Below are 27,815 nucleotides of genomic sequence, written 5' to 3'. Positions count from 1 at the left end.
GGTATGGAAGAACATATTTGTGGATGGAGCTTGAGGTATAATGACATTTGTTATTTATAGTTATAATTGTAGGTACTCTCTCGATTTCTTTATATAACTATAAGCAAAATAAATAAATAAATACAAAAACAATAACATGATTAGCATTAGCATTCTACATTAGCATTAGCATTTCACAGCCTTAATGCAGCAAAACCCTCAAAATCCTTCTCTCTTAGCACCATCACTTACGTATTTTTAATTTTACACTCAAAGTTCATCTTCAGAACAACAAAACAGCCTCAGATCTGTAGATATACTTAGTCTGAATTAACTTTTTGTGGTAATTTGAGGCTAAATAAAGGAAAAACAACAACATGGTTTAGATGGTAATCAGTAATGCTAATGCTAATGGTCTTTGATATTAGCGCTTACACTTGGGCTTGTCCTTCCCTCTGGAGAAAATCCTGTAGCGTTTGAAGCCTGTGATTATTTCTGCCTTTTGCTGTATTTTATCGTATGATGTAGCAGCCCCTAGAACTTCAACTCAGGTTCCTCTGCTTTAGATTTGTGCTGAGGTTTCTCCAGTTTAACTCCGTGTGCCATTTTTAGATCTCACACTGTGTACTTGCCTTATTTCATATTAATTTACTTATTTCAATTATGTTATTTTTCCTTCTGTTTACAAAATAAAGGTTTTGAGCAAAACCGAGCTGTGTGTTCTGTTTCTTTATGATGAGGGCATGAGATAAACTTGTTTTCAATGCTATGGTCCTTTTAAAGGTGCAGTGTGTAATGTTTAGTGGTGAAGCTGCAGAAAGCAACCAACACAAGTGTATTACACACAAACAAAGATAGTGTTTTGTGAACTATGTTAAATTTTGTTAATGGATCTCCTGAATCTTACACAACACACCTTTAAAAAACATTTCATTCATTCATTCATTCATTCATTCATTCATTCACTCACACACACATTGACAGTTTTCACACTTTCACCCAGTCATTCTCACATGTGGACAGCTTCACACACATTATGTGGATAATATTAATTAATTAATTAATTTATTTATTCATTTATTATTATTTCTCTCTCTCTTTCTCTCATACGTTGTATTTGCAGCGGTCTGTCGCCCCCTGGTGGTCTGTATTGACCTCGCGGTACAGCGAAGAGAATATCCCACACCAGAGAAAACCGGTTGGACTTATTGTTCATTCAGCGTCTCGCTGCAGAAATGGCGGCTGTTTACTGCTAAAGGAATCCCGTTTCGTTATTAAACCCGTTCAGTTTCATTCAGGGGGCGCTGAACCTCGCACCATGAGCGAGAAGAAGAATAAAGACCCTCTCAACTTCTTCCTGGGCTGTGACGATGTGAGCTCTAGCAGTGACAGCGACGGGGAACCGGCGGAGAAACAGCCGCGGGTCTCCGCTCCCCCCTCAGCCGCTACTCGAGGTTCCTCCGGCGCCCCGCTCCCGAAACCGGAGGAGCTCTTCAGGACCGTCAGCAAACCGACCTTCCTCTACAACCCGCTGAACAAGCACATCGACTGGGAGAGCCGCATCGTCAAAGCCCCCGAAGAGGTGACATTTCCACCTTAAATAGCGGCTGAGTCTTATTCCCACTGTCCACCTTAAATAATGTCGCAGTTACCTTTAAGCGGCTGAATCTGTCCTCATTCGGATCATTCCACCTTAAACGATGTAGCGGTCTCATTTAAAGCGTTCATCTCTTAATTTAGATTGTTCCACATTAAACATCGCCACAGTCTCATTAATGCGGTGGTATCCCTCCGTTCAAACTGTTCCACTTTAAATAGTGACGCAGTCTCATTCGTCTTATTCGAATTGTCCGTTCCACCTTAAATAGCAGGGTCAAACCTTCAGGATGCGTCATCAGGAGACGGTGCACCTGGCCTTTGAAGTGCAGCCTGTGTTTATAGTTAGGACGGCTTTAATCACCACATCATATTCATTCATTCATAATGCAGTTTAGTTTATTTCACTATAAACTATAAATGGAGCTGTAACTCTGTTACTTATGCGTTTATTTCTGAAACAGTGCCTTTTTCACTACTGTTAGGATTTCATTATTAGATTTTATTATATTGTGTGGAATTGTTAATATTGACTTAATGTTTGAGTTCTGATCATTTTGTTACGTTTTTTTAATGGTTTGTCCCTGGCTAAGGCTCAGTGACGATGATGGTGATGGTGGTGAAGATGGTGTTGATGGTGAAGATGATGGTGGTGGTGGTGGTGGTGGTGATAGTGATATTGATGGTGATAATGATGTTGATGATGATGGTGGTGGTGGTTGTGGTGAAGATGATGGTGGTGGCGATGATGATGGTGTTGGTGGTGGTAATGATAGTGATATTGGTGGTGATGATGTTGATGCTGATGAAGATGGTGATGATGATGGTGGTGGTGAAGATGATGATGGTGGTGGTGATGATAGTGATATTGATGGTGATGATGGTGGTGGTGGTGAAGATGATGATGGTGGTGATATTGATGCTGATGAAGATGGTGGTGGTGGTGAAGATGATGGTGGCGATGATGATTGTGATGATATTGATGGTGATGAAGATGATGATGATGGTGATGATAGTGATGATGATGGTGATGATAGTGATATTGATGGTGATGAAGATGTTGATGGTGATGGTGGTGGGGATAATGATGATGGTGATGATAGTGATATTGATGGTGATGAAGATGATAGTGATGATGATGGTGATGAAGATGGTGATGATAGTGATGATGATGTTGATGGTGATGATAGTGATATTGATGGTGATGAAGATGATAGTGATGTTGATGGTGATGAAGATGATGTGATGATAGTGATGATGATGATGGTAATGATAGTGATATTGATGGTGATGAAGATGTTGATGATGGTGATGATGATAGTGATGATGATGGTGATGATAGTGATATTGAGGAAGATGAAGATGATGGTGATGATGGTGATAGTGATGATGGTGATGATGATGAAGATGATGTTGAAGGTGATGGTGATGATGATGATGTGTCTGATTTCAGCCTGTTAAGGAGTTTAAGGTGTGGAAAAACAACGCGGTTCCTCCTCCTCAGAGCTACGTGACGGAGGAGAAGAAGGGTCCTCCCCCCGGGATGGACATGGCCATAAAATGGTCCAACGTTTACGAGGATAACGGGGACGATGCTCCACAGCGGCAAGCTGGACAAGCTCAGTTCCTGCCTGAAGAGGAGCAGCCGGAGTCGGGTAACACCCTCACACTCTCCCTGTCTCTCCCTCACCCACTAGAGGATAGTGATTGGGGCAGTTTCTGTTCCCTACCACAGTATGTCCATGGGTTGTACTGACAGCTCTGTGTAGAGTAGCTGCCGTATTGGAGACCTACTCAAATCAAAACTGTGATGTTCAAATTGTGTTACAGTTTTTGTCAACACTTCAAGTTTCAGTAGACGGTAAAATAAAAGAAATAATGAATGAAAGCACATATGGATCCCTGACACATTTATCAGTGTCACGTTTATAAACAGCTGTATTTGTGTAGGTAAATAGAGCAGCTCAGGCTCTGTCCCAAATAGCACCACACTCCCTACATAGTGCACATCACAGATAGTAAAACTAATAATACTGCACCCAGATTCCATTAGGTCCTATGAGGAAAAGGCTAATATGGCTAACAGAGGTTAACTGTCACTATGTATTTATATGCAACACAGTAGAGTCCTTTACCCTTTAGAACCAAAGAGCTTCTGTGCTTCTGAGTGCTGTGAGACTCTCTCCAGGGAGAGGAGCTCCACTCTGAAACCACACAATCAGTCCCCAATGTGGTGTTGTAAAGTAGGGATTAGTGATTAGGTGAGGTTTGGTCTTCCATAAAATAATGTTCTCTGTAGTGCTCCTGATTTTCTTGGGAACGCTGATGAGGGGAACATGAGGAACACATCCACGGACAGAGCAGGGAGTTCCAGCTGTGGCTGATCTTGTGCTTTCCCTCCCGTAGATGAGGACGAGCCGGAGGACAAGCAGCAGAAGTCAGCCAAGAAGCGTCGGGTGGAGACGTTCCAGCAGAAGGAGAAGAGGAAGAGGGACCTGGGCCAGGCCACGTCCGATAAAAGCTTTGTGGAGGAGGAGAAGAGGATCCTGCGGCAGTCTGTGGAGTGAGGAGCCTCCTGGAGCCCAAACCCAAAGCCCCACAGAGAGACTGGACTCCGGAGGGCTCTCGGGTTTAGACTGGACCCAGCGTGCGGTCGGTTTTTAAAACCCATAGATTATTTAGGACCGAACTCTCTGAGATCTTTAGTTTTCAGGTGTTATTTTATGTACCAGTGGGTGGTCAGGGGACACACGTGGGGTTTTGTATGCTCAAGTGTTTGTAAATATTAAATTGAGTGTAAACTACAGCCTCTAAACACAGCTGTGTTCTCTGTTCTCTGGAATATAAAGGTTTTAAAGGAAGATAAGTAAGATTTGGTGTTTTTGCTGCTGGGCTCCCCCTACTGTTACAGAGTGTGATTCACTTTTACAGCACTGTGCTGAAATCAGGGGGCCAGGGGAGTGGTTTGGTTTCCTACCCTCCTCTTAAAGTTACATAGTGCTGTTTCTGCAGTGCTGAGCCTGGATTAGCAACAACAGAGGCTCTGATCTCTGTTTTACAACTCAGTGGAGCATCATAGTGATTTTAAAGCTGTAATTGTAAGATGAAAAAATAACCTACCGTTGCTTTAATACACAGACGTGAATGAAGGGATGGGGAAATCTGATCATTTTAAAGGGGAATAAATAGTGCGTATTGAAGAGTTGGGGTGGGGGGGGTTGGGGGGCGGAGTCTTACCAGATCCTTATATAAAATGGTGTGTATACAGTGTTTACTTTGGTCTCTGTGTCTGCGCAGACGGGAGCCAGGCACACGTGGGAGGTGCAGAGGGACCACCTCATGGGGGAGTCCTTGTGGTCGGAGTGGAGAATTCTGCCTGTTGAAGGGCAGCAGATTACAGTCCTCCAACAGGAACAGCTGCAGACGAGTTTGCTTTAATTTCTGCAGGACTGAGTATCCACCAGGTGGCACCATTGTCAAAGAATGCAGCAGCGCAGCTTCAGACTCGCTCTCTAAAGCAGCTTGGTCTCAGTCCAGTGTTGGACTCTAATGTCCTAATTACACAAATAACCTAAGACCACGCAGAGTACATGAAATACACACTGGATGATCCTTACTTTGATCTGGATTTCAACAGAAATTCTTAGTTCTTTCAAGTGAATTCCTTCGTGGCATCCATTTTAAATTAGTCCACTTCAGTGTCTCTGTGGCAACAGCGAGCAAAGAACTCCAGAAGTCTCTGTCTCTTCCAGCTCCTCCAAAAAATGTCCAGCGAGTCCTGGGTCTACCTCTGGGTCTCCTCCCAGTTTAAACCTGCTTTATGCTTCTGCTTCGACTCAGTGTAGTGTCTGTAGCCTGTAGATGACTCAGTTTGTCCCTGAAGTTCTTTCTAATTTGATTTGCAGCCATCTGCAGTCTCTAGTGCCGTGAAGAGAACTCGCATGCATTTTCATATTTATTCATACTTTCTTGGTTATACCTTTGTAAACAAGGTCCATGTTTGTTCAAACGTGCACAGTCTGCATCATTACTTTTCTGGGCAAGGCAAGTTTATTTATAGAACCCCTTTCTTACGCAACAGCAATTTGAAGTGCTTTACAGAATCCAAAGGAACAGCAATTATTCATTCATTCACTGTCTGTAACCCTTATCCAGTTCAGGGCAGTGGTGGGTCCAGAGCCTGCCCGGAATCACTGGGCGCAAGGTGGGAACACACCCTGTAGGGGGCGCCAGTCCGTCACAAGGCGACACACACACACATTCACACCTACGGACACTTTTGTGTCTCCAATCCACCTACCAACGGGTGTTTTTGGGCTGGGAGGAAACCGGAGCACCCAGAGGAAACCCACGCAAACACAGAACACACCACACTCCTCACAGACAGTCACCCGGAGGAAACCCACGCAGACACAGAACACACCACACTCCTCACAGACAGTCACCCGGAGGAAACCCACGCAAACACAGAACACACCACACTCCTCACAGACAGTCACCCGGAGGAAACCCACGCAGACACAGAGAGAACACACCACACTCCTCACAGACAGTCACCCGGAGGAAACCCACGCAGACACAGAGAGAACACACCACACTCCTCACAGACAGTCACCCGGAGGAAACCCACGCAGACACAGGGAGAACACACCACACTCCTCACAGACAGTCACCCGGAGGAAACCCACGCAGACACTGGGAGAACACACCACACTCCTCACAGACAGTCACCAGGAGGAAACCCACACAGACACTGGGAGAACACACCACACTCCTCACATGCAGTCACCCGGAGGAAACCCATGCAGACACTGGGAGAACACACCACACTCCTCACAGACAGTTACCCAGACCGGGACTCGATCCCACAACCTCCAGGTCCCTGGAGCTGTGACAGAGACACTACCTGTGCTGCCCTTAAAGCAATCAAAATAATGCAATAAATGCAAAAACAATAAATTAGAATCTAAAATAAGTTTCATGGCTTTTCCCAAATAGAAAAATCAATTAATCAATTTACTCACATTTACACAGTGAGTCAATGGCACCAGAGTAATTTGGGGACAGGGAGTAGTAAATCTGAGTGTAGCTGTGATAGGACTGAACATAATTTTGTAGAATCTGACCAAGAGGAAGCATGTATAGATTAAATAGTAGTGGATCAATCATTGAACCCTGGGGGACACCACGGGTCACTGGCACATTCTCAGAAATATTATTTTTATTCCCACAAAATAGTTCCTGCCTTTCAGGTCTGAACCGAACCACTTTAGGAGTGTTCCTGGGAGTCCAACCCCGGTTGCGAGTCTGTCTGTAAGAATTTTATGGTCAGTGGCTAAAGACATAACAGAAGAGATACTTTTCTGGACTCTATTTAATGGGATGTCATTAATGACCTTAATTTGCACGGTCTCAGTGCTGTGATTAGCCCAGGACCCAGACTGGAATGTGTGTAGGCGGCTGTTTAAAGAGGAAAAGGTAGTCATTTGCTTGAAGACAATTTTCTCAGTGATTTTACAAATGAACAGTAAATTTGAAAATGCTCTGTAGTTACTTGTCTGAAATGCTTCTGATTCTTTTCTTTAGAAGAAGCGTATCAGTAAACATTTCACGCCAAACATCTTCCTCTTCTAAAAATACAGAACTCCTCTCCTACACCTCCTCTCTCAGTAAGACACAGTACGCTTCAGGTCAATTCATTCATTCATTCATTTTCTGTAACCGCTCACTCACCTATCCCTACAGACAGTTACTGTGTGTTTAGACTGTGGGAGGACACCACACTCCTCACGGACAGTCACCCGGAGGAAACCCACACAGACACAGAGAGAACACACCACACTCCTCACAGACAGTCACCTGGAGGAAACCCACGCAGACACAGGGAGAACACATCACACTCCTCACAGACAGTCACCCGGAGGAAACCCACGCAGACTCAGGAAGAACACACCACACTCCTCACAGACAGTCACCCGGAGGAAACCCACACAGACACAGAGAGAACACACCACACTCCTCACAGACAGTCACCCGGAGGGAACCCACACAGACACAGAGAGAACACACCACACTCCTCACAGACAGTCACCCGGAGGAAACCCACGCAGACACAGAGAGAACACACCACACTCCTCACAGACAGCCACCCGGAGGAAACCTACGCAGACACAGAGAGAACACACCACACTCCTCACAGACAGTCACCCGGAGGAAACCCACGCAGACACAGAGAGAACACACCACACTCCTCACAGACAGCCACCCGGAGGAAACCTACGCAGACACAGAGAGAACACACCACACTCCTCACAGACAGTCACCCGGAGGAAACCCACGCAGACACAGAGAGAACACACCACACTCCTCACAGACAGTCACCCGGAGGAAACCCACCACACTCCTCACAGACAGTCACCTGGAGGAAACCCACGCAGACACAGAGAGAACACACCACACTCCTCACAGACAGTCACCCGGAGGAAACCCACACAGACACAGGGAGAACACCCCACACTCCTCACAGACAGCCACACGGAGGAAACCTACGCAGACACAGAGAGAACACACCACACTCCTCACAGACAGTCACCCGGAGGAAACCCACGCAGACACAGAGAGAACACACCACACTCCTCACAGACAGTCACCCGGAGGAAACCCACGCAGACACAGAGAGAACACACCACACTCCTCACAGACAGTCACCCGGAGGAAACCCACCACACTCCTCACAGACAGTCACCTGGAGGAAACCCACGCAGACACAGAGAGAACACACCACACTCCTCACAGACAGTCACCCGGAGGAAACCCACCACACTCCTCACAGACAGTCACCCGGAAGAAACCCACACAGACACAGGGAGAACACACCACAATCCACGCGGACAGTGAACCGAGGAGAAGACCCCACCCAGCGCCCCGACTCCCCACAGCTGGGTCACGGTGACACCTCTGCAGCACCACCAAGCTGCACCTATAACTATATGCGGCCTGTCGAGCAAAAAAAACATGCATCTTCATTTTTGCTGATTATTGTTTGTTTACTACGTCATGGGAACTCATGAACCAATAGAAATGCTCAAAATCTACATAATAATAAAAATATATTTTGTTACATTGAAGTCCATTGAAATCTGTAAAGTTACTGTCTTTTTATTCATTAGTTTATTTATTAATTTGGACAGCTACAAAACACTCTTACACTTCTACACTTTAAATCACTGCCCCTGTGAGTAAAGCCAAAGTGGGTGGAGTTTAAAGTCAAAACATGGGCAGTATTTTCATACTCATCACTTGTAGGTGTTTAAAACTCTTTGGCAGGTTGCGCAACGCTTGCCGATGGATGGACATGTGGGTCACGCAGCAGCAGGTTTGTTTTTCCCCGTCTGTGTACATGTTTTCTGGGGTTGAGTGTGAACGACGTGACTGCCAGAGAGGACACGTGTCTCCCCCGCAGCTGTGGCATTAAAGATTCTTGATGATTACCTGAACTTTCAGTTGATGGGCAGCAAGGCAGCGCTGCAGGTGGAGCTCTGTCAGACAGCGGGACCCTCTCCTCTGGTCGCTGTCTGTGAGTGTGACTGTGTGAAACTGTCCACAGGTGTGAGTGACAGGGTGAGTGTGTGTAACTATCCACAGTTGTGAGTGTGTGGGTGAGTGTATAAGTGTATGGATGAGTGTGTGAGTGTGTAGGTGATTGTGAGTGAGTGTATGAGAGTGGGTGATTGTGAGAGTGACTGGGTGAGTGAGTGTGTAGGTGGGTGACAGAGTGTGTGAGTGACTAGGTGAGTGTGTGGGTGACTGGGTGAGTGTGTGAGTGACTGGGCGAATGTGTGTGTGACTGGGTGAGTGTGTGGGTGTGTGTGTGAGTGACTGGGTGAGTGTGTGAGTGACAGGGTGAGTGTGTGTGTGACTGGGTGAGTGTGTGAGTGACTGGGTGAGTGTGTGGGGGACTGGGTGAGTGTGTGGGGGACTGGGTGAGTGTGTGAGTGACTGGGTGAGTGTGTGGGGGACTGGGTGAGTGTGTGAGTGACTGGATGAGTGTGTGGGGGACTGGGTAAGTGTGGGGGACTGGGTGAGTGTGTGTGTGTGTGACTGGGTGAGTGTGTGTGTGACTGGGTGAGTGTGTGGGGGACTGGGTGAGTGTGTGGGGGACTGGGTGAGTGTGTGGGGGACTGGGTGAGTGTGGGGGACTGGGTGAGTGTGTGTGTGACTGGGTGAGTGTGTGTGTGACTGGGTGAGTGTGTGGGTGAGTGTGTGAGTGACTGGATGAGTGTGTGGGGGACTGAGTGTGTGTGAGTGACTTGATGAGTGTGTGTGTGAGTGAATGGTGAGCCAAGATGCTGCCACTCTCCCTTTTTCCAAGAAGTGAAAGAGAGAGAGAAAAAGAGTGGGAGGGGGGAATGTTCCCCTGTTTTTTTCTTTGCTCCTGAAAGCGCTGCTTGATCAGAGGAATTCCTGCGATATCTCTCATCTGTCTCGGACGTGAAATTCTGGTAAATACGCGGCTGATAAGGCTGCGGGCGGCAGGTATGTGCCTGGCCTTGTCCCTCAGACTTGGCCACTGCAGCAGGAGAAACACAGGCTCTCACCGCACTGTTTGTGCTGTGTCTGTTAAATCAGTGTCTGCCTGTGTTTAAAGTAACACTCCATAGCTGAAGAGTATCAGATTAAGGATATTAATCTGACATCTGCTCCTTCTTTCCTGCTCCAACAGCTCCTTCTCTTCTGGGAAGAACTGGGTGGTGTTATGATTAGCTTTGAATTAAAACTCCACTTCAACTCATCCCAAAAACCGCTTCGTACCTCCACCAAAGGTTACATAGTGCCGTTGCAACAGTGCTGAGCCCAGAGTAACAAGGACAGAGGCTCTGTTTTCTCTGTTACAGCTCAGTGGAGCATCACAATGAATGATTTTTGTATAGACTCTTTTGTGTGCAATAATGCCATTCTAAAAGGTGGCCACCAACTTTTTCACATCACTGTGAGGAGCTTTATGAAGCGGACGTCTGGTTCCATTTACCACCACTGTGAACAATTCTGACTCTGTTGGTTTCTCTAGGACATTCCCCACAAACCCACACAGCAGTGTTCTCCCCCTGTGTAAACAGCCCTGTTCCTTTAAATGATAATGAGCCGCTCACTGTTCACCCCGACCCCGAGCGCACAGCAGTGAGGAGCGAGGAGCAGAAGCTCTGGTTTTTAGCTGTTTTCGTTCTGTTCTCTTTCTAATTTTCTGTGTTTTATTTCTTCGTTAACCTCATCGTTGCGCTCTCACATAAGCACGGGTCCAGCGCTGTGATTGGACAGACTCAGACGAGGGGGCGGGGCCATTCCAAAATCTCTGCCCTTGACGTCAGAAGCTGAGAAGAGTCAGAATGACTCGTTTTATCCTGTTTTCTGACTTGTTTCACAGTGTGTGTGTTGGTGGGCTCCACATTCTTGTGCATACACACCGAACAAGGGATTTCGTCATAAAATGTGCCATTTTCCAGATCCTTTTTGGGGGAAAAAACAAGCCCAGATCCCAGTGTGTTTCTTCCGTGTGAGGCGTTGTTGGGAATTCAGAAGCTTCGTGGTGGTTTATAAATCATTAACTCAACACGGTTGAACTTTTCAAGCTCGAATAAACCGAGAACCCCAGGACGCTTCAGACCACAAACATTCAGCGCCTGAGCTTCTGGGTTTGTCCTGACGGGAATTCTCCCGAGTTTGACCTGAACTGCTCTGTTATGGTTGGGAGCGCTTTAAAGATGGAGATGACTGTGGTTCAGGGAGTATTATGGGATGTTAAAAGAGAAATTAGAAGCGATTGGTCGTTCTTGCACAATCCTGAGAGTCACCGCTCGACACAATGGGCCTTTGTGTGTTGGTATATACCCGTATATTCCAGAGGTTTATCCTGCTTTCATAGTTATCTCACACACACACACACACACACACACACACATCAGAATGTGTTTTTAAGCCTACATTACAGTAGATTTAACTCACATTCATAATTCTGACACACCGTGGATTCCTTACAGTTTCATCTCTGTGAAGATCATTCTCTTAGTTTCCAGTTTCACTCAAATCAGCCACAACATTAAAACCACTTTGTAGTTCCACGATTATAGACTGTAGTATATCTGTTGCTCTGCATACTTTGTTATCCCCCTTTCATCCTTGTTCTTCAGTGCTCAGGACCCCCACAGAGCAGGTGTGATGTGGTGGTGTATCATTCTCAGCGCTGCAGTGACACTGACGTGGTGGTGGTGTGTTAGTGTGTGTTGTGCTGGTGTAGAGTGACACAGCAGTGCTGCTGGAGTTTTTAAACCCCTCAGTGTCTGCACTGAGAACAGTCCACCGACCAAAAACATCCAGCCGACAGCATCCTGTGTCACTGATGAAGGACTAGAGGACGAGCGACACACACTGTGCAGCGACAGATGAGCTACTGTCTCTGACTCTACATCTACAAGGTGGACCAACGAGGGAGGAGTGTCTCACAGAGTGGACAGAGAGTGGACAGAGGGTTTAAAAACTCCAGCAGCACTGCTGTGTCTGATCCACTCATCACCAGGTCATTGTGAGGCCTCTATTACATTATTAAATAGACTTATCACCATCTTACTCTCATCTAGGTTTTATATAACTATCAGCAGACAAATCAGATTTAGGTGCACTATGAATAAAGGTTGCCATGGAGACAGTAGCTAACGTTTTTGTGGTATGCTAATAGCTAGGGTACTTTGACAAGGGTTTTTAAAGTACATGCTTTGTTTCTGTTTAAATCGTGTCATTTTCCAGCACATTCTTCTCACTGACCTGTGGGTCACACTCTGAGCAGATCTGAAAGATTTATTAGGAGTGTTAGCCACCTTTAAATTAGTTTAAACACATGTAAGAGGACACGTACCGCGGGGCTTGAGAGGCTTTGTGCACCTCATTTGTCATTTGTTATCAGTTTTACATAAGAGTTAAAAAAATATTTTAAAAAGTGTAATTCAGGATTAGCCAAAACAAGATTAGCATCGTTTGTGCGCTAATTACAGTCACGGTCAGTGTTTGAGTTGCGGTGTCTTTATGAAAAAGTGTTGAAATGAGGGGTTTGGACACAACAGAAGGACAACGGCGAGTTCTCAGCAGATGAGGTGAGCTTGAGATGAGCTTGAGATAAGGCGGAGGTTGAGCCGGGCTTGAGTGAGCGCTAAAGAGTGGGTTTAGGGCCAGCGGGTCGGCTTTAATGCGGCAGAGACAGACAGACGGAGGGTCGGAGGGAGGGAGGGAGGGAGGGAGGTAGGGGGGTGTGTAGGGGGCAGGAGACAGTGAGTCTGACCCCTCTGATGATAACCCGTGTTTGGAGGAGGGAGAGGAGCAGTAGCAGCCTGTCAGCACACACTCAGATGGATATCTGCCTCAGCTTTGGGGTTAAAGACACACTTAAGTGCCTCGGAACGACCCTGAAAATGCAAAACTGGGCCGTGTGTGTGTGTGTGTGTGTGTGTGTGTGGACAAAGACACACCTCATTCTTCTGAAAGCTGCCATCTTTGAATGACTGCTTTGTGTCGGTGTGTGTTTTTCTGCCCCTAAACTATTTAATTAGTTGAGGTCAGATAAAAATATATTGAGGCCACAAAATAATTTTTTATGGCCATAAGACATTATATTGAGGCCATGAAATAATATGTTTGTGACCTCTATATGCTGTGGCCTCAGTATATTATTTTATAGCCACAGTATATCATGTCGGGCCGCTGTGTTATTATTATTTGTACATAGCAGTGCTACACTTCTTAAAAGAAGCTAAATTGGACACCAGTTTTCCATCATCACAAATAATAAAGAGCTTTCTCTGATACTGATGATGAGGTAAAACATGAAAAATATCATACGCTACATAAAGTAGATACAGGAAACTGGTTAATCACGTCAGGAGAGCGCTAGGTAATGTGCGTTAGCTAACAATCTACTAGCATTAGCTCAGCTGTTATGTTTTCTGTGAATAGCTAACAGCTAATATTTATTCATTAGCCATTCAGAGCTCAGATTACTGAGCTTAGAGAGTTCTTTAGTGAAACACTAATTCCTGTTTGTTTCAAGTGAATTTGCTGCTGTTTCAGAAATTTAAACAAGCTTCGTTCACTTATTTATTCACTTCTATATTTTTAAGTGCACTTCCATTGGGTGAAAATTAGTTTACAATTGTGTAACTATGGTTTTATCAACACTTTTCTTTAACTAGTCATAGATATATAAAATATTCATAGATAAGAGAATCAAAGCGGCTGCTGATGGTAGAATAAAAGACTAAAAAAAAAACAATGTAACGGGAGTCTTAAAAAACTATAAATGCTAGATGTACGTTTTAAATCACTGCTGTGTAATGTTATAATCGTAATTCTGAATTCCAACATTCTCTCACTCATTTTAATGGTAACTGTGGTGTTGTATTAAAAATGACAAACAAACAAATAAAACCCAACTAAAAATGAAGTATTAATGAATGTGCTCCGTTCCCGACTCTAACTGTGAGACACACATCTGTGACTCGTCTAAACACACACTCACACGGACTTTTGGACACAGTATTGTCCCCAAGAACAGAACAAACCCATCACAGTCTTCTGCAGCTTTTTCCTGATGGAGCTCAGAACCAATGCAGCGCCCAATAAACCCTTCACTCGCCGTTTTCAACCCACTTTAGGTTTTTTTTTGTCAAATTAAATGACAATGGTCATATATTTTACTCCAAAAAACTGTTTTAAACATTTTTGTTTTACACCTAATATATTTTGCGACGGGCATTTTCTGGATGCCTCTAGAAAAGAGTGTGGAGCTGAAATGGAGGTAGCGCTAACTGTTAGCCACGTGTTAGCAGGACGTCTTATAAACAGAGTCTTATCCGATTTAGAAAATGCTTCGTAAGCGTGAGGTGGTCTGGGGTGCGGAGGACTAGAGGTGGATCAGAGGCATGTATCTGTTGCGCTGTGTTGTTGTTTTATTACAGTTTATGTTTGGGGAATTATCCCAGTTTGTTAGCAAACCGCACCCGAAATATACAAATGTGCCCCGCCCCCGACCCCACCTAGGACTCACCGCTTTCACACCGTGATGAAAAATGTGACCCTTTAGTGTGACTACAACAAATCAGCCACATTGGGAAAGGCCTGCGTTGTTTTTGGAGCCACGGGCTCCACGTCCTCCTCGAGCAAAGACCAAACCATAACAGAGGCGCCTGACCCTGGAGAGTGTGTGTTTACTCAGGGTTGTTTAAAGCAGGGTTGCCCCTCTGGAGCGGGTGGGCCGAGGGGGTCCCTGCTAATTTACACCCTGAGAAAAGGGGTGCGTGTTGCTGGTGTAAATCCTGAGTTGCCGGGGATCGCTGACAGTCAATAAAGCGGCGAGAGGCAGCCAGACAATGAAGAGGGCAAGGCCCAGACAGCTGCAGGCTCCTACACACACTCACACACACACACACACACACACACACACACACAGTGAGCAGCATGGGTCTAGTGAATAAGAGCCAGCAAAGCAGATGTTCTAGTGCTCCATCACAAAGAGAGTGTGATGGTGTATGTGTGTGTGTGTTTGTGTGTAGAAGAGAGCGAGCGCGGTGGGTTTGTTCTGGAGACAGAATGTAGATGTGCTGCAGATCTGAGACAGTGGAGTGTCCCTGTTCTGAGACTCAGAGCTGTAGATAAGAGCAGGTACACACAGGCCCCTGCTGTGTAACGTCTCAAAGCTGCATCCTGCGCTCTGATAAAATCAGGACGGTAAAAAAACACAGATACAGTTGATAGTCTGTAGCCTGCTGATGGATATTCTGTGGTGAGAACGCTGCTCAGTTCTTTCATTTCCAGTAAACACCAAAACATTACACACATAAAGGCTGAAAAATATTTACAAACCTGCACTGTTCCTCTGCGTCCTTCTGCAGTTACACCTCCAGAACACTGGGGCTGAATCCCTGGTGCAGGATGTTGGTGTAGAAGTGTGTGTTCTATAATCTGTGAAGGGCACGTTTTAGGGAGTAAGGCGCTAAAGAACCCCTCAGTGTCTGCACTGAGAACAGTGCACCGACCGAAAACATCCAGCCGACAGCGTCCTGTGTCACTGATGAAGGACTAGAGGACGAGCGACACACACTGTGCAGCGACAGATGAGCTACTGTCTCTGACTCTACATCTACAAGGTGGACCAACGAGGGAGGGGTGTCTCACAGAGTGGACAGAGAGTGGACACAGGGTTTAAAAACTCCAGCAGCACTGCTGTGTCTGATCCACTCATCACCAGATCATTGTGAGGCCTCTATTAAATTATTAAATAGACTTACCATCATCTTACTCTCATCTAGGTTTTATATAACTATCAGCAGACAAGTCAGATTTAGGTGCACTATTAAAACAGGTTGCCATGGAGACGGTAGCTAACATTTTTGTGGTATGCTAATAGCTAGGGTACTTTGACAAGGGTTTTTAAAATGCCAAAACTCCAGCGGCAGCTGCTGTGTCTGATCCACTCGTTACACACTTTAGTGTGATTGCTGTGCTGAGAGTGATCCACCAATCCAATCATGGCCTTGGGGGGGGGGGGTCGTGAGCGTTGAAGAAGAGAGTGAAAGGGGGTAACAAAGTATGCAGAGCAACAGGTGGACTACAGAGAGCTCCTGTGTGGTCAGTGGAGCTGAATGGACAGTGTGTGTAGAAACAAGGGCTTTTTGTTGCTGCTGTTTGTGTGTGTGTGTGTGTGTGTGTGTGTGTGAAAGATGTGGGTGTATTTTGTTGCCTGTGTGAGAAAGGTAAACATCTTTCTCCTATCTCCTTCTGTCCTTTCCTTTGTCTCTCTTCTTCCTTCCCTTTTTCCACTTCGTTAAGTCTCTCCATCCTTCTCTCATCCTTCTACACCATTGTCTCTGTCACTTTCCCTTTCTCTTTAGTTTTGTCTCTGCGTATTTGAGAAGGGCTCCCCCCTCATTGCTCCTACTGTTCTCTCTCTCTCTCTCTCTCTCTCTCTCTCTCTCTCTCTCTCTCTCTTCCTTATCGTCCCCCTCTCCCCCCCTTTTCTCATTTTTCTCCCCCTCTCTCTGCCTGCAGGCTGTGACCTGCAAACAGATGCTCAGACAAGACAGGCACGCACCAGTGCGCTCTCTCTCTCTCTCTCTCTCTCTCTCTCTCTCTCTCTCTCTTTGTGTGTGTACAAGTTTTCACTCACCCTGTGGGGACCAGAACTTGTTTACACACACACACTGTGGGGACTCTTGCGTGAACCGCAGGCTGCTCCTCACAGTATAAGTCATTATGTTTTAAGGTGGAGCCCTGTTAGAGTCAGGGCTGGAGCAGGGGTTATGTTTATGGTTGGGGTTAGTGTACGGGTGAATCCCATTTCAATCCTTGCCCCTACCCCCCCCATTCTGCCTAGGGATGGGGGTCTCAGTTCTTGTTGAGAGGTAGAGTGAAGTGTGAGGGCTGTGCAGTAACAAAAGGGACCCACAGGTGTCAGTATTTCCTCCTTTAAACTCCATGATCCCCAGTGTATTATCTCAGTTTAATGTAGTGTCAGTGGATTATGGCCCTTTTCTTCAGAACGAGCAGAAAACAGCACGAGGAGCAGCTGAGATCCCAGTATTTAGTTGGAAAACTTCCAGTTCCACCTTAATTACACTGCTGGGCGGCACGGTGGTGCAGCAGGTAGTGTCGCAGTCACACAGCTCCAGGGGCCTGGAGGTTGTGGGTTCGATTCCCGCTCCGGGTGACTGTGAGGAGTGTGGTGTGTTCTCCCTGTGTCTGCGTGGGTTTCCTCCGGGTGACTTTCTGTGAGGAGTTGGTGTGTTCTCCCTGTGTCTGCGTGGGTTTCCTCCGGGTGACTGTCTGTGAGGAGTGTGGTGTGTTCTCTCTGTGTCTGCGTGGGTTTCCTCCGGGTGACTGTCTGTGAGGAGTGTGGTGTGTTCTCTCTGTGTCTGCGTGGGTTTCCTCCGGGTGACTGTCTGTGAGGAGTTGGTGTGTTCTCCCTGTGTCTGCGTGGGTTTCCTCCGGGTGCTCTGGTTTCCTCCCACAGTCCAAAAACACACGTTGGTAGGTGGATTGGTGACTCAAAAGTGTCTGTAGGTGTGAATGTGTGTGTGTGTGTGTGTGTCTGTGTTGCCCTGTGAAGGACTTGCACCCAATGATTCCAGGTAGGCTCTGGACCTGCCGTGACTCTGAACTGGATAAGGTAATATAGTGATATATGATATATATATATATATAATGAATGAATGAATTACACCGCTACTGCAGATTTAAGGTGGAACTGTAAGATTGTAATCTGCTGAATAAGAAGAGCTGAGCTCCATGTCACAGAAGAGTTAGGAGAGGGGGGTAATCTCTGATTGTGGAACTCTTCTGAAGGAGAATGAGGCTCTAAATGTAACTAAAGTCCACTCCTCTGATATCACTGCAGACTGGTGCAGAGCAGCTACAGAGCTGCGCTAGTCGCCTGGGAATGAAGCGATGCTCTGTTTTACTTGTGTTCTGAGGAAGTATCAGGGTGTTGAAGGGTTGTCCCGTGTCGTACGGGGAGATTTAACCACTGCACCCTCTAACTCAGCTCCAAGGGGCGAGAGGACACTCAGAAACAAGGGGGTAAAGGGGAAAATAGGAAATAGGTTTGGGCCCCATCTTCATGAAATGAATAGGTGCCAGGGTAAGGTCCAAAATACAGCACATATGCAAGGACCTCACTGATTTTCATGTGACTGAATGTCATCAAATGCTACATCTAGTTCTTTCCTGAGGACACAGTATGGCTCCACAGTCTCAGGTTTATACTCCACGACACTTAGCATTGGGCACAGGGGCTTTAGGTTCATTTACAGTTGAGAGAGAGAGAGAGACAGTTCATGTTGGCCATGCATGCCATTTCTCCTGAGACCTGCACTGACAGGTTTGTAAACAGTCGACTTAAGGTGGAATAAGCCGAACACATTCCTGCTCTCAGCTCATACAGAATATAACAAGACGTTTTACACCAATCAACCATAACATTACAACCATCTCCTTCATTCTCTCAGCTCCACTGACCACACAGCGTCACTTCTGTAGGTCGACAGTTACAGACTGTAGGCCACCTGTGGCTGTGCATACTTTGTTAACCCCCTTTCACCCTGTTCTTCAACGCTCAGGACCCCCACAGAGCAGAGCCATGGATTTTGAGGGAGAAGAAGGCACTGTTTCTTCACTCTCCGGTCCGATAGTTTCCTGCTGTTACTGGGGATCAGACTGGTGACCTTACAGTTTGGGAAAAAGGAAACAGTGTCTGTGATGAGAAACAATGAATACCGGCCCTGGTGGAGCATTTGGTTAAATGTGAGTGAGTGAGTGAGTATATATGAGTATATCTGTTAGTGTGAATTAGTGATTATTTATGCAAGTGATTGAGTATGTACAGGAGTGAGTGAGTGTATATGAGTATATCTGTTAGTATGTATGAGTGAATGGGTGATTATTTATGCAAGTGAGTGAATGAAGCAGTTATGAGGTGCTTTGTATCCAAAAGGGCATTTTTTTACTTCTTCAGCTTTTTCTAACCTTCACCAGAAAAAGAGGTGTTGAAATTGTATAATTATCACGTTATTATTAATGGGTTTCTCGCAGAATTAGCGACACATTTTTGCAGCCCGCCTGTAACCCCTCACCCTCACCAGAAACTATTTCAACTATTCCAGAGAGAGACAGAGAGAGAGAGAGAGAGAGAGAGAGAGAGAGATTGCCGTGTTATTTTTCCCACCCGTATTCGAGTATTGACCCGCCCCTTTCGCTGTGATTGGCTCATAGTTTCCCGCTTACTTCGCTGTGATTGGCTACTGAGTCGTGCTCGTCCATTGGTGTAGAGTGGTCTTCAGTATGAACTCTCACAGTTGCGCAGTGAGTAAAAACATTACTGAGAACTTAACTATGAATAAATATGACCCACTGAAATAGAACAGAGGACAAATACAAATGCAGGCTCTAAATGAATCTACACTGAACACAGAAAACATAGATCTATAATAAAGCAGCTGTGAAATAAAGCATGTTAATTTCATAATAACGATATGACACAATAAAGTTTAGAACTCAGAGCTTCAAATGAAAGCTAACGCAGGTTAAGCAGGACGTCAGGTGGTGGCGCTGTCCCACATTTTTAGGGGCTTGTGTTCCTGGACTGGACCCTCTCCTGGGGTGACTGTCTGTTAGGAGTGTGGTGTGTTCTCTTGGTGTCTGCGTGGGTTTCCTCCGGGTGACTGTCTGTGAGGAGTGTGGTGTGTTCTCTCTGTGTCTGCGTGGGTTTCCTCCGGGTGACTGTCTGTGAGGAGTGTGGTGTGTTCTCCCTGTGTCTGCGTGGGTTTCCTCCGGGTGACTTGTCTATGAAGAGTGTAGTGTGTTCTCTCTGTGTCTGCGTGGGTTTCCTCCGGGTGACTGTCTGTGAGGAGTGTGGTGTGTTCTCTCTGTGTCTGCGTGGGTTTCCTCCGGGTGACTGTCTGTGAGGAGTGTGGTGTGTTCTCCCTGTGTCTGCGTGGGTTTCCTCCGGGTGACTTGTCTATGAAGAGTGTAGTGTGTTCTCTCTGTGTCTGCGTGGGTTTCCTCCGGGTGACTTGTCCATGAAGAGTGTGGTGTGTTCTCCCTGTGTCTGCGTGGTTTTCCTCCAGGTGACTGTCTGTGAGGAGTGTGGTGTGTTGTGTTGAGTGTGGATGAGTGTTGAATGATTGGGTGAGTGTGTGAGTGACTGGATGAGTGTGTGAGTGACTGGGTGTGTGAGTGAGTGACTGGGTGACTGTGTGTGTGTTCTGTGTGTATGAAACTGTCCAGAGGATGAGGTGGTCACAGAAAATGAATGAATTAATAAACGAATACATTCTATTGATAAATGTGATTAAAAAAAAAATTGTAAACACAGAAACTATTGTTAAATCTCAGCCAATCCTGGCGCTCTGGGCGGGACGGGGACTTTACCGGCCAATCAGAGGGCAGAGGAGGCGGGGCTCTGCGGAAAGCGGGTGGGGTTTGGGGGCAGAAAAAGAGTAGAGCAGAAAAGTAAAGAGAGCGCAGCGACTGTGGTCCGCGGCTCACCGTGAACTAATGCCCGGTAAAACTCGCTCGAAGTCGGTGAAAGCGCGCAGCTGAAGCCACTGCGGCGAGGCGAAGGCGAGAGCTGGGGCTCGGAGGCGGCGTGCGGGGCATGGAGCGAACCGTGGCCGCTCACGGGGCGACTCCACTCGCTCGGGAACGCCGCGCTTGAGCGGCCGGAGCGGAGCAGCGTTTCGACGCGAAGCAGCGAGGAATGGCCGATCCTCTGCGGAGGGGTTTGTTGGCCAAACTGCGAGGGAAGAAGTCGAAGAAAGAGGCGGCGCACGGCGGGGAATGCGGAGGGAACGGGAACGGTAACTTTAGGGCCAAAGTTTCTCCGACGGCGAGCTCAGCGGCGGAGCTGCAGGCGACGCTCCGAGGAGGAGGTAAGCAGGAGCGGTGTTTGAACGGGGCTTTGGACGGTGGGTTGTCTCGGTTAGTTTCGGGGGAGCGGTTTAACGAGGAGCTCGCGGACCCCCGCTTCTGGAGAGAGCAGCTCGCCGGCGGAGACTCCATCGGCTTCGGGTACAGCTCCGCGCTGAATCACGAGGAACGGCGTTCTGCTAAACCGAGGAGGAACGGGACGTGTGAGAGCAGAGAGACGACCAGAGGTGGGCAACAAGAGGGTGTTTTACCTTTAGCGTGGGGGACAACACACTTAGAAAGTCACTTTAAAGGGGGGCATAGGGGCAAAACCTTGTATCTCCATTTGTTGACATCATAGGAAAGGAGCCCATGCCTTTTACATCTTGTGATAATTCAGGAGAAACGTCCCAGAAAGGTGTATTAACTTCTACATTAACCTCTATGTAAAGTTAAAGTAACAATAGGTAGGTTTTTGACTTTACAATTACGGCTTCAAAATCATTGGGATGCTTCACTGACATGTCGTAAGGAGGATAGATCTTCAGTTGTTGCTACTCTGGGCTCAGCACCATAGAAACTACACTATGTAAGTTACATTTTATAAGTTTTGGAGGAGGGTAGGAAACCTCCTCTGCTTCCTTCTCCTTCCCTTGATTTCAGGGCAGTGCTGTAAAGTGAATTACGCCCAGGAGCAGTAATCTGATCCTGGTGTTGTTTTAAGAAGGTTTTATTCTTCTTTAAAGTTGCTATTTGTGGAGATACAAGGTTTAGTTTCTGTAGGGAACCCTTATTGTTCTTTAAGCCAGCAGCAAGTCCCTCGGTGTAGACATGTGACCGTGTGAAACAGGTGTACAATGTGCGCAGTAAGTTTGTAGCACGCTGAGAACCTGCCGCAGAGATCCCAAGACCATAGGGCGTACGGGTAAGTACCTACAGCTCGAATAGAGATTGTCCACTGCTTCATAAACTCAAAGTACGCTGTTTTTCCTCAGACAGGATGTAAGCATCAGTGCAGTCTAGTGTCTGTGTGATAAAATGGTGCTCTCTGTGTCATAATATTGCAGTAAAGTTGCCCTCCAGTTACCGTGATATGACATTCTCTCCATATCGCCCACCCTTAGAGAAGACTCTGGAGACGCGAGGCTGGGAAGGAGCCGTGGTTCTCGATCAGGGAGCCAGTTCCGTCCGTCTACGAGCCCCGCCCGAGCCGGTTCAACTGGCCTGCCTCTGCGACCCTCTGCTGGACACAAACACTCTCCCCCTGAGCTCCGGGTCGGTCCTCGGAGCGAACGTGGACGACCTGGATCTGATAGAAGAGGACCTGAGGATGCCGGCTTTGCAGACTCCCACGTTTTTCCCCACAGAGCTGGAAGTGGTGGACTCCAACGTGGCTTCGCAGCTCACGTGGGACAGAGAGCGGCACAACTCCGTCGACAGCGAGGACGAAGACTACTACGACAATGAGATTTTGCCCTTCTACGAATCTGAGGGACCGAACTTGGGCTTGACCCATGATTCCGGCGCGCCACGGTCGGTCCATTTGACTCAGGAAATGGTGAGCGCTCAAGAAACCGACCGGCTGAGGAACCAGCTGCAGGAAGCCTACTACCTCTTGATAAACACCATGCACGACATGGCTTTTGACGGACAGCTGCAGAGCGGCAGCTCAAGCCAGTCTCGGGACAGCATCCGAAGCGCATGTTCGCGGTCCTCCACCAGGCTTGCGGAGAGCGATACCGGCTCTTCCGGGCAGCACAGCGGTCAGCAAGCTTGCGGCTCCGACTGGGCCCTGCTGGACTTCGGTGAGAGCTCTGGAGCCAGATTTGGAGGCTCCCAGTGCAGGAGTCTACAATGCTTGGGCCCTGTAATATGCAGACGTCCACTGCAGAGGTCTGTGAGTGACTCGGGAGTTCATTACTCAATAGAACGTCATGAGGGTGAGATGTGTACAGTGGCCCAAAGTGGCACAACCCCTGAACCCACAGCTGTGTACGATACACCTCCTGTAAGAGAGCCCGAGGATGAGGTCGTGCACCATGTAGCTGACACAGAAATGGAAACCTCTCTCAGTGGCCTCGTCGGAGCATCAGATTCTCCAGAACTTCTGGCCCAAAAGCTTGGGTCTACCACCTTTCAATCACTGGGCCAAAGCATGTTTACCGCATCCATGGGCAAACCCCCTAGAGTGACCGTTAACAAAATGCAGGAGTGGATGCACAGGGGCCGGGTCCTTTCGTCAGAAATGAGGCAGAGGATCGCAGGAAAACCTCAAGGTCAGGAAGTCCAGGTGTGGCCTAAAACCTTGGGCCATCCGTCCAGCGCCACAAACATGACCAAAACCTTCTTCACAACACAGCCAGGTACAACCACTGCCGACGGACGGAGGAGCTTCCCCAAGACTCCCTCCATCTCTATCTCTCTCTTTTCCCATCTGTGTTCTCGCTGCCTTTGTTGACACCTCTGTTCGTTTCTTACAAATTCATCATGACTTCTGACTAGCACATGAAGGCAGCCTCTCTCTTTCACTTTCAGCCTCATTTCTCAGGACATCCTCACCTCATCCACTCATTCTGACTCTGTCCTCACCACCCTCCCTGGGGAGAGACCTGGGAGAGAGGCCGACGTCTGGCTCGGGACTCTGTCGTTGACCGGGTGGCGGGTCGTTTTCTTACACCTTCCTCACTAATAAAGGCTCACGTAACGATGGGACGGTAGCTAGCTGCACGTTGGTGGCGGGTTCACAGTTTAACATGTTACTAACACTCAACACTGGTGGTGGTGGTGGGAACTCTGCTATGAATCTTTACGTCGAGCGCTTGTTGACCTTGTGAAATGTAGCTTTTAAAGTGCTTGTGTGTTTTGTTAAAGGGAAGTTGCCCAAATCCTATGCTGCTACGTCAGGAATGACAGAAACGTATTGGACCTGGTGAGCAGATAACTGCTATCTGGTCCTGCTCTGACCGGTATCCAGCGTGGTTTAGGGTTTTATCGCCGCAGGACGAAGGCAGGATAAGATTTGGGTGTCTGTGGAGCACGGTCTGTACCCTGAAACCAAACCGAGCATTGTTTTCACCACGTAATCCATCACGTCTTATCTGATTCAGAGGCCAATTTGTCAGAGTGTATTACAGACAGCAGATTGTGTAATTCACCAGCAGACTTGCGTTAAAGATAAGGATAAAGGAGTGTGTTTTGGTGCTGATTGGATGTGCTTTGTGTGGAACAAGGACGGCAGCTGCTCTAGCTTCATGTTGCTGTAGATGTAGAGCACAGTGTCCTGAGTAAATGGACTGTATTCAACACACTGTAATGGGGTCATTGCAGATATCGCAGGGCTGATGGTGTGTGTGTGTGCTGGGGGGAAATCCAGTGGGTCATACTTTGCTATAATTATATCAGTGCATAGGGCCAGCGGAAAGTTGTGGTCTGCATTGGTCAGGAGGGAAAATGCCAAAGTTTCTCAAAGCGCTTAGTGTGTGGAAACAGATCTCTGTGTGTGTGTGTGTGGTGCAGGAGCTGTTTGTTTCTTAGTACTGTGTGGGTCCCTTAACACATGGCATGTTGCTACTGGGAGAACAGCCATACATTGTGTGTGTGCGCGCGCAGTATCTAAGTGATATTGTTGCTCTCGTAGGAACCACAAAAACTTAACTATTTTTATATTTGACTGTTTCACTGTGGGAACGGTTATAGGTATGATATTTGCATGACGTTTGTTTATGTTCTGACACTGTTCTGTAGTCACAAGCCCCACAGCAGTGTTCTCCCCCTGTGTAAACAGCCCTGTTCCTTTAAATGATAATGAGCCGCTCGCTGTTCACCCCGACCCCGAGCGCACAGCAGTGAGGAGCGAGGAGCAGAAGCTCTGGTTTTTAGCCGTTTTCGCTCTGTTCTCTTTCTAATTTTCTGTGTTTTATTTCTTCGTTTAATCTCATCGTTGCGCACTCACATAAACACGGGTCCAGCGCTGTGATTGGACAGACTCAGACGAGGGGGCGGGGCCATTCTAAAGGTTCTGTTCTTGACGTCAGATGTGGAGCAGGATCTGTGTGGCTCATTTGATCAGAGCAGCACACAGACCTCTCTCTGTGTGGTCTTTCTCTCCCAGTGTGTGCTTGTGTTCCGTCGTATCGCAGATTGAGACAAAGATTGTTTGTGTCTGCGCTGAAGAAAGTGAGGCACTGAATTTGGTTAATTGAGATGTATCCTTCTTCCGTTTGAAAGCTTTTGTGAGTATAAAGTGAGTTAACTGAAGGGCAGAGCTGTAAATGAGGTTTATTTGGATAGTAATGATGCCCGGTGGAGTCAGGGTGTTGGTTACGCAGCGTGAGAGGGAACTGACTCGACACCTCACATGCTGCACCTCTGAGATGGCGAGTTACAGAAACTCCTGCTGATCCTGCTTTTTAAGAGTTGGAAACCTGATCTCGGATCAGTTTCTCCACCTTAAATCCCATTGTCTCTGGACTATCCCTGCTCTGGGGTCAGCTGTCTTAGCTGTCGGACGCCTGGCCCCCCGTCCTGCTTTTCAGACGCATTCCTGCGCCATGGAAACGTGAAACTCTGGGAGGAATATCCTGAATGCCGACGCTGTTGTAGACCGTGTTTGTGTTTGGTTACTTAATGCCGGACTACAGTGGCCCATGAGAAAAGGGCGATTGGGCATTAGTTAAGGTCAGCTGGGATTATTCCTTCCGGTTGGCCTCGGGTTACCTACAGAACGATGGCATCGCGCCTGGCTGAGGAATGCGCTCGCTGTTTAGCCGTGGTTCACTGTGTTGTGTGTGTGTGTGTGTGTTTAAATGTTAAGTGTGCAGGTCAAAGTTGTCAAGCTGTACGTTCTGGAGTAGAACAAACTATGACTTGCATCAAAGGCCAAACCTCATCTCTAAAAAATGTCTGACTTTTACGGAAGGAGGGGAAATATTTATTTATTATTTAGCTGTGTTTATGCTAGGTTTTTTTGGTCAATGCTAATCCAGGTGGCTTTTTGAACTACTCCTTTAATGCCTTGTGATTAATCGTCTGAGGTGTGTGTGTGTGTGTAGATGTGTATATAACCTTGTGCTTATGACTCTGATATGACAATTACTCACTCGTCTGTTGTCTCAGAACAGTCCTCTTTTCTCCACTGATCTCAGAACTGCTTTTCCACTTCTCCAGATGAGGCTAACATCCAGGTGTGCCCCGAGGAAACTGATCCTGCATCATCACTGTCCACTGTGAATAAGGCATTAGAATGAAGGCTGTTGGAGTTCTGAGATTGTGTTTCTTCTGGAGATCATCTCGGTTTAATCAGATAATTTAAGCCAGACGTCGACACAAAGCTAATATATTCCTAATTGACAGTTGTGAACTTTGGGCTTTTCTTCCTATCCATCTCTACAATGGGTTGTCTCTCTCTCACACACACACACACACACACACACACACAGAGCTGACGCTGGGTTGTTTGCGAAGGCCATATGTTCCCTGCTGATGGCCTGTGGTGGATATGGCCTTTCACTGCATCCCCCCCACAACATAAAAGCCTTTCTGAGACCTAGTCATCCCTTAGATCTCAGCACCACCACTGTTCCCAGGTCAGACCCTGTCCTCTAATGCTTTTCTGATGGTAGGAGCTTCTTGCCTTGCCCCTTAACCCTGATTCAGTCTCTGAAAGTGTTAACAGCGAGTAGAGTCCGGCTCTGAGCAGTGAGAAGTGTGGAGATCGTCTACAGTAACCAGGGTGTGAGGTTACGTCTCAGTCAGAGCAGAGCACTTCTTACAGCTGTGATTCGACCGAGACCAAAGACGGTGTGGGTTTCTGTACCTTTTTTCTTGAAAACTCCAGCCCACAGCGAATAGCACTGGTCTCAGCAGATAGTGCTCTGTTCAGTTTATTAGTGGGACGTGGCATCTACTGTGTGAACTGTAGGACGTGGCACAGACATGTCTCGATTTTTCCCCAATTTCTGAAGTGTTTCAGCCCTTTTAGAAGTCACCAGCTGTTGTTTTACTCCGTGTGAACACAGCACACATTCACCTTCACTTCCCCCTTCAGCTCCCTGCTCTGGTAACTGTTGGTGAATGGGAGTAACACAGGGAGCGATGGGGAATACTGAGTAAGTCTGTAGTTTAATGGACTTTAGGACGGATATTTAACTCTGAACTAAAGAACACACACTCGTGAATGAATAGGTGACTACAGCAAACCCTAAAAAGAAAGGCTGTAAGTCGCAGCCCCTCGGAGCCGTCAGTAATGATACATTTGGACAGTGTCTCCACATTTTTGTCATTTTTCTACGTTTGGCCTCGAGATGATTTTTCAGGAACTCTGCTGTTGTTTTGTGAAATGCTTGAGTGAAGTTTATGGTTTACCTGAGGCCTGCCCCTCGGGAACTGTAGACCTGTGTCTGGATCTGTGTGTGTGTGTGTGTGTGTGTGTGTCTGTGGTCTGGAATTTGCTGCGTGTGTGTGCATGCTCCCCGAGTTATGAAAGACCCTTGAAAAGAAGCACGACAGCAGCATCCAACAAAACGCAGACCTCAGCGCGGCCGCAGAGGAGCGCGATTCCGAATCTGGCTCCCAGACGCTCCGGGGGAAACGACGTGGAAGCACAGCTGCCGCGCTCCGGAGCTGAAGGACGTTCCGCTTTATTAGTTGCAGATTTGCTGGGCTCTGTTTTGTGGAGGGTTTGAAGGCTTTGCTGGTTTCGCCTCGTGCTCGAGCCCACATTAAAGCACGGGTCCTCGGAGGAATCGCAGGCTCGGAACTGAAGGGAGGACGGGTTTCTGTGTTGTGGTGTGTTACAGATC

General features: G+C 47.2%; 2 protein-coding genes across 3 annotated transcripts in view; both read left to right on the top strand.

Moving 5' to 3' along the window:
* The first annotated feature begins 1,142 nt into the window (after positions 1–1,142).
* Positions 1,143–4,401, top strand: c5h1orf52 (chromosome 5 C1orf52 homolog). Its single transcript, XM_066673366.1, has 3 exons — positions 1,143–1,561; positions 3,029–3,230; positions 3,982–4,401. Exons 1-3 carry the CDS (start codon positions 1,298–1,300, stop codon positions 4,140–4,142), a joined length of 627 nt encoding a protein of 208 aa, XP_066529463.1. The 5' UTR covers positions 1,143–1,297; the 3' UTR covers positions 4,143–4,401.
* Positions 4,402–20,640: 16,239 nt separating this feature from the next.
* The window catches only part of syde2 (synapse defective 1, Rho GTPase, homolog 2 (C. elegans)), a 45,329-nt gene continuing 38,154 nt past the window's right edge, over positions 20,641–27,815 (top strand). The window contains exons 1-2 of one of the 2 annotated variants that reach the window (XM_066672798.1): positions 20,641–21,263; positions 22,140–23,378. In XM_066672798.1, the coding sequence (XP_066528895.1) occupies positions 20,867–21,263; positions 22,140–23,378 (1,636 nt within the window). In that variant the 5' untranslated portion in view covers positions 20,641–20,866. Of the gene's footprint in view, positions 21,264–21,874; positions 21,941–22,139; positions 23,379–27,815 lie in introns of those variants that run through there. The other variant, XM_066672799.1, reaches the window with a different exon arrangement.

The sequence above is a fragment of the Hoplias malabaricus genome, chromosome 5 (assembly GCF_029633855.1).
Source record: "Hoplias malabaricus isolate fHopMal1 chromosome 5, fHopMal1.hap1, whole genome shotgun sequence".
Lineage (NCBI taxonomy): Eukaryota > Metazoa > Chordata > Actinopteri > Characiformes > Erythrinidae > Hoplias > Hoplias malabaricus.
Note: the sequence above shows the minus strand (reverse complement) of the source record. Positions and strands in the feature narration are given on the sequence as shown.

What these genes read in the sequence shown, in the direction of transcription:
- c5h1orf52 (XM_066673366.1), top strand. Translation starts at nt 1,298, where the DNA reads ATGAGCGAGAAGAAGAATAAAGACCCTCTCAACTTCTTCCTGGGCTGT. An exon ending in TCGTCAAAGCCCCCGAAGAG is followed by an intron (nt 1,562 to 3,028) that starts GTGACATTTCCA and finishes GTCTGATTTCAG; the next exon opens with CCTGTTAAGGAGTTTAAGGT. An exon ending in AGAGGAGCAGCCGGAGTCGG is followed by an intron (nt 3,231 to 3,981) that starts GTAACACCCTCA and finishes TCCCTCCCGTAG; the next exon opens with ATGAGGACGAGCCGGAGGAC.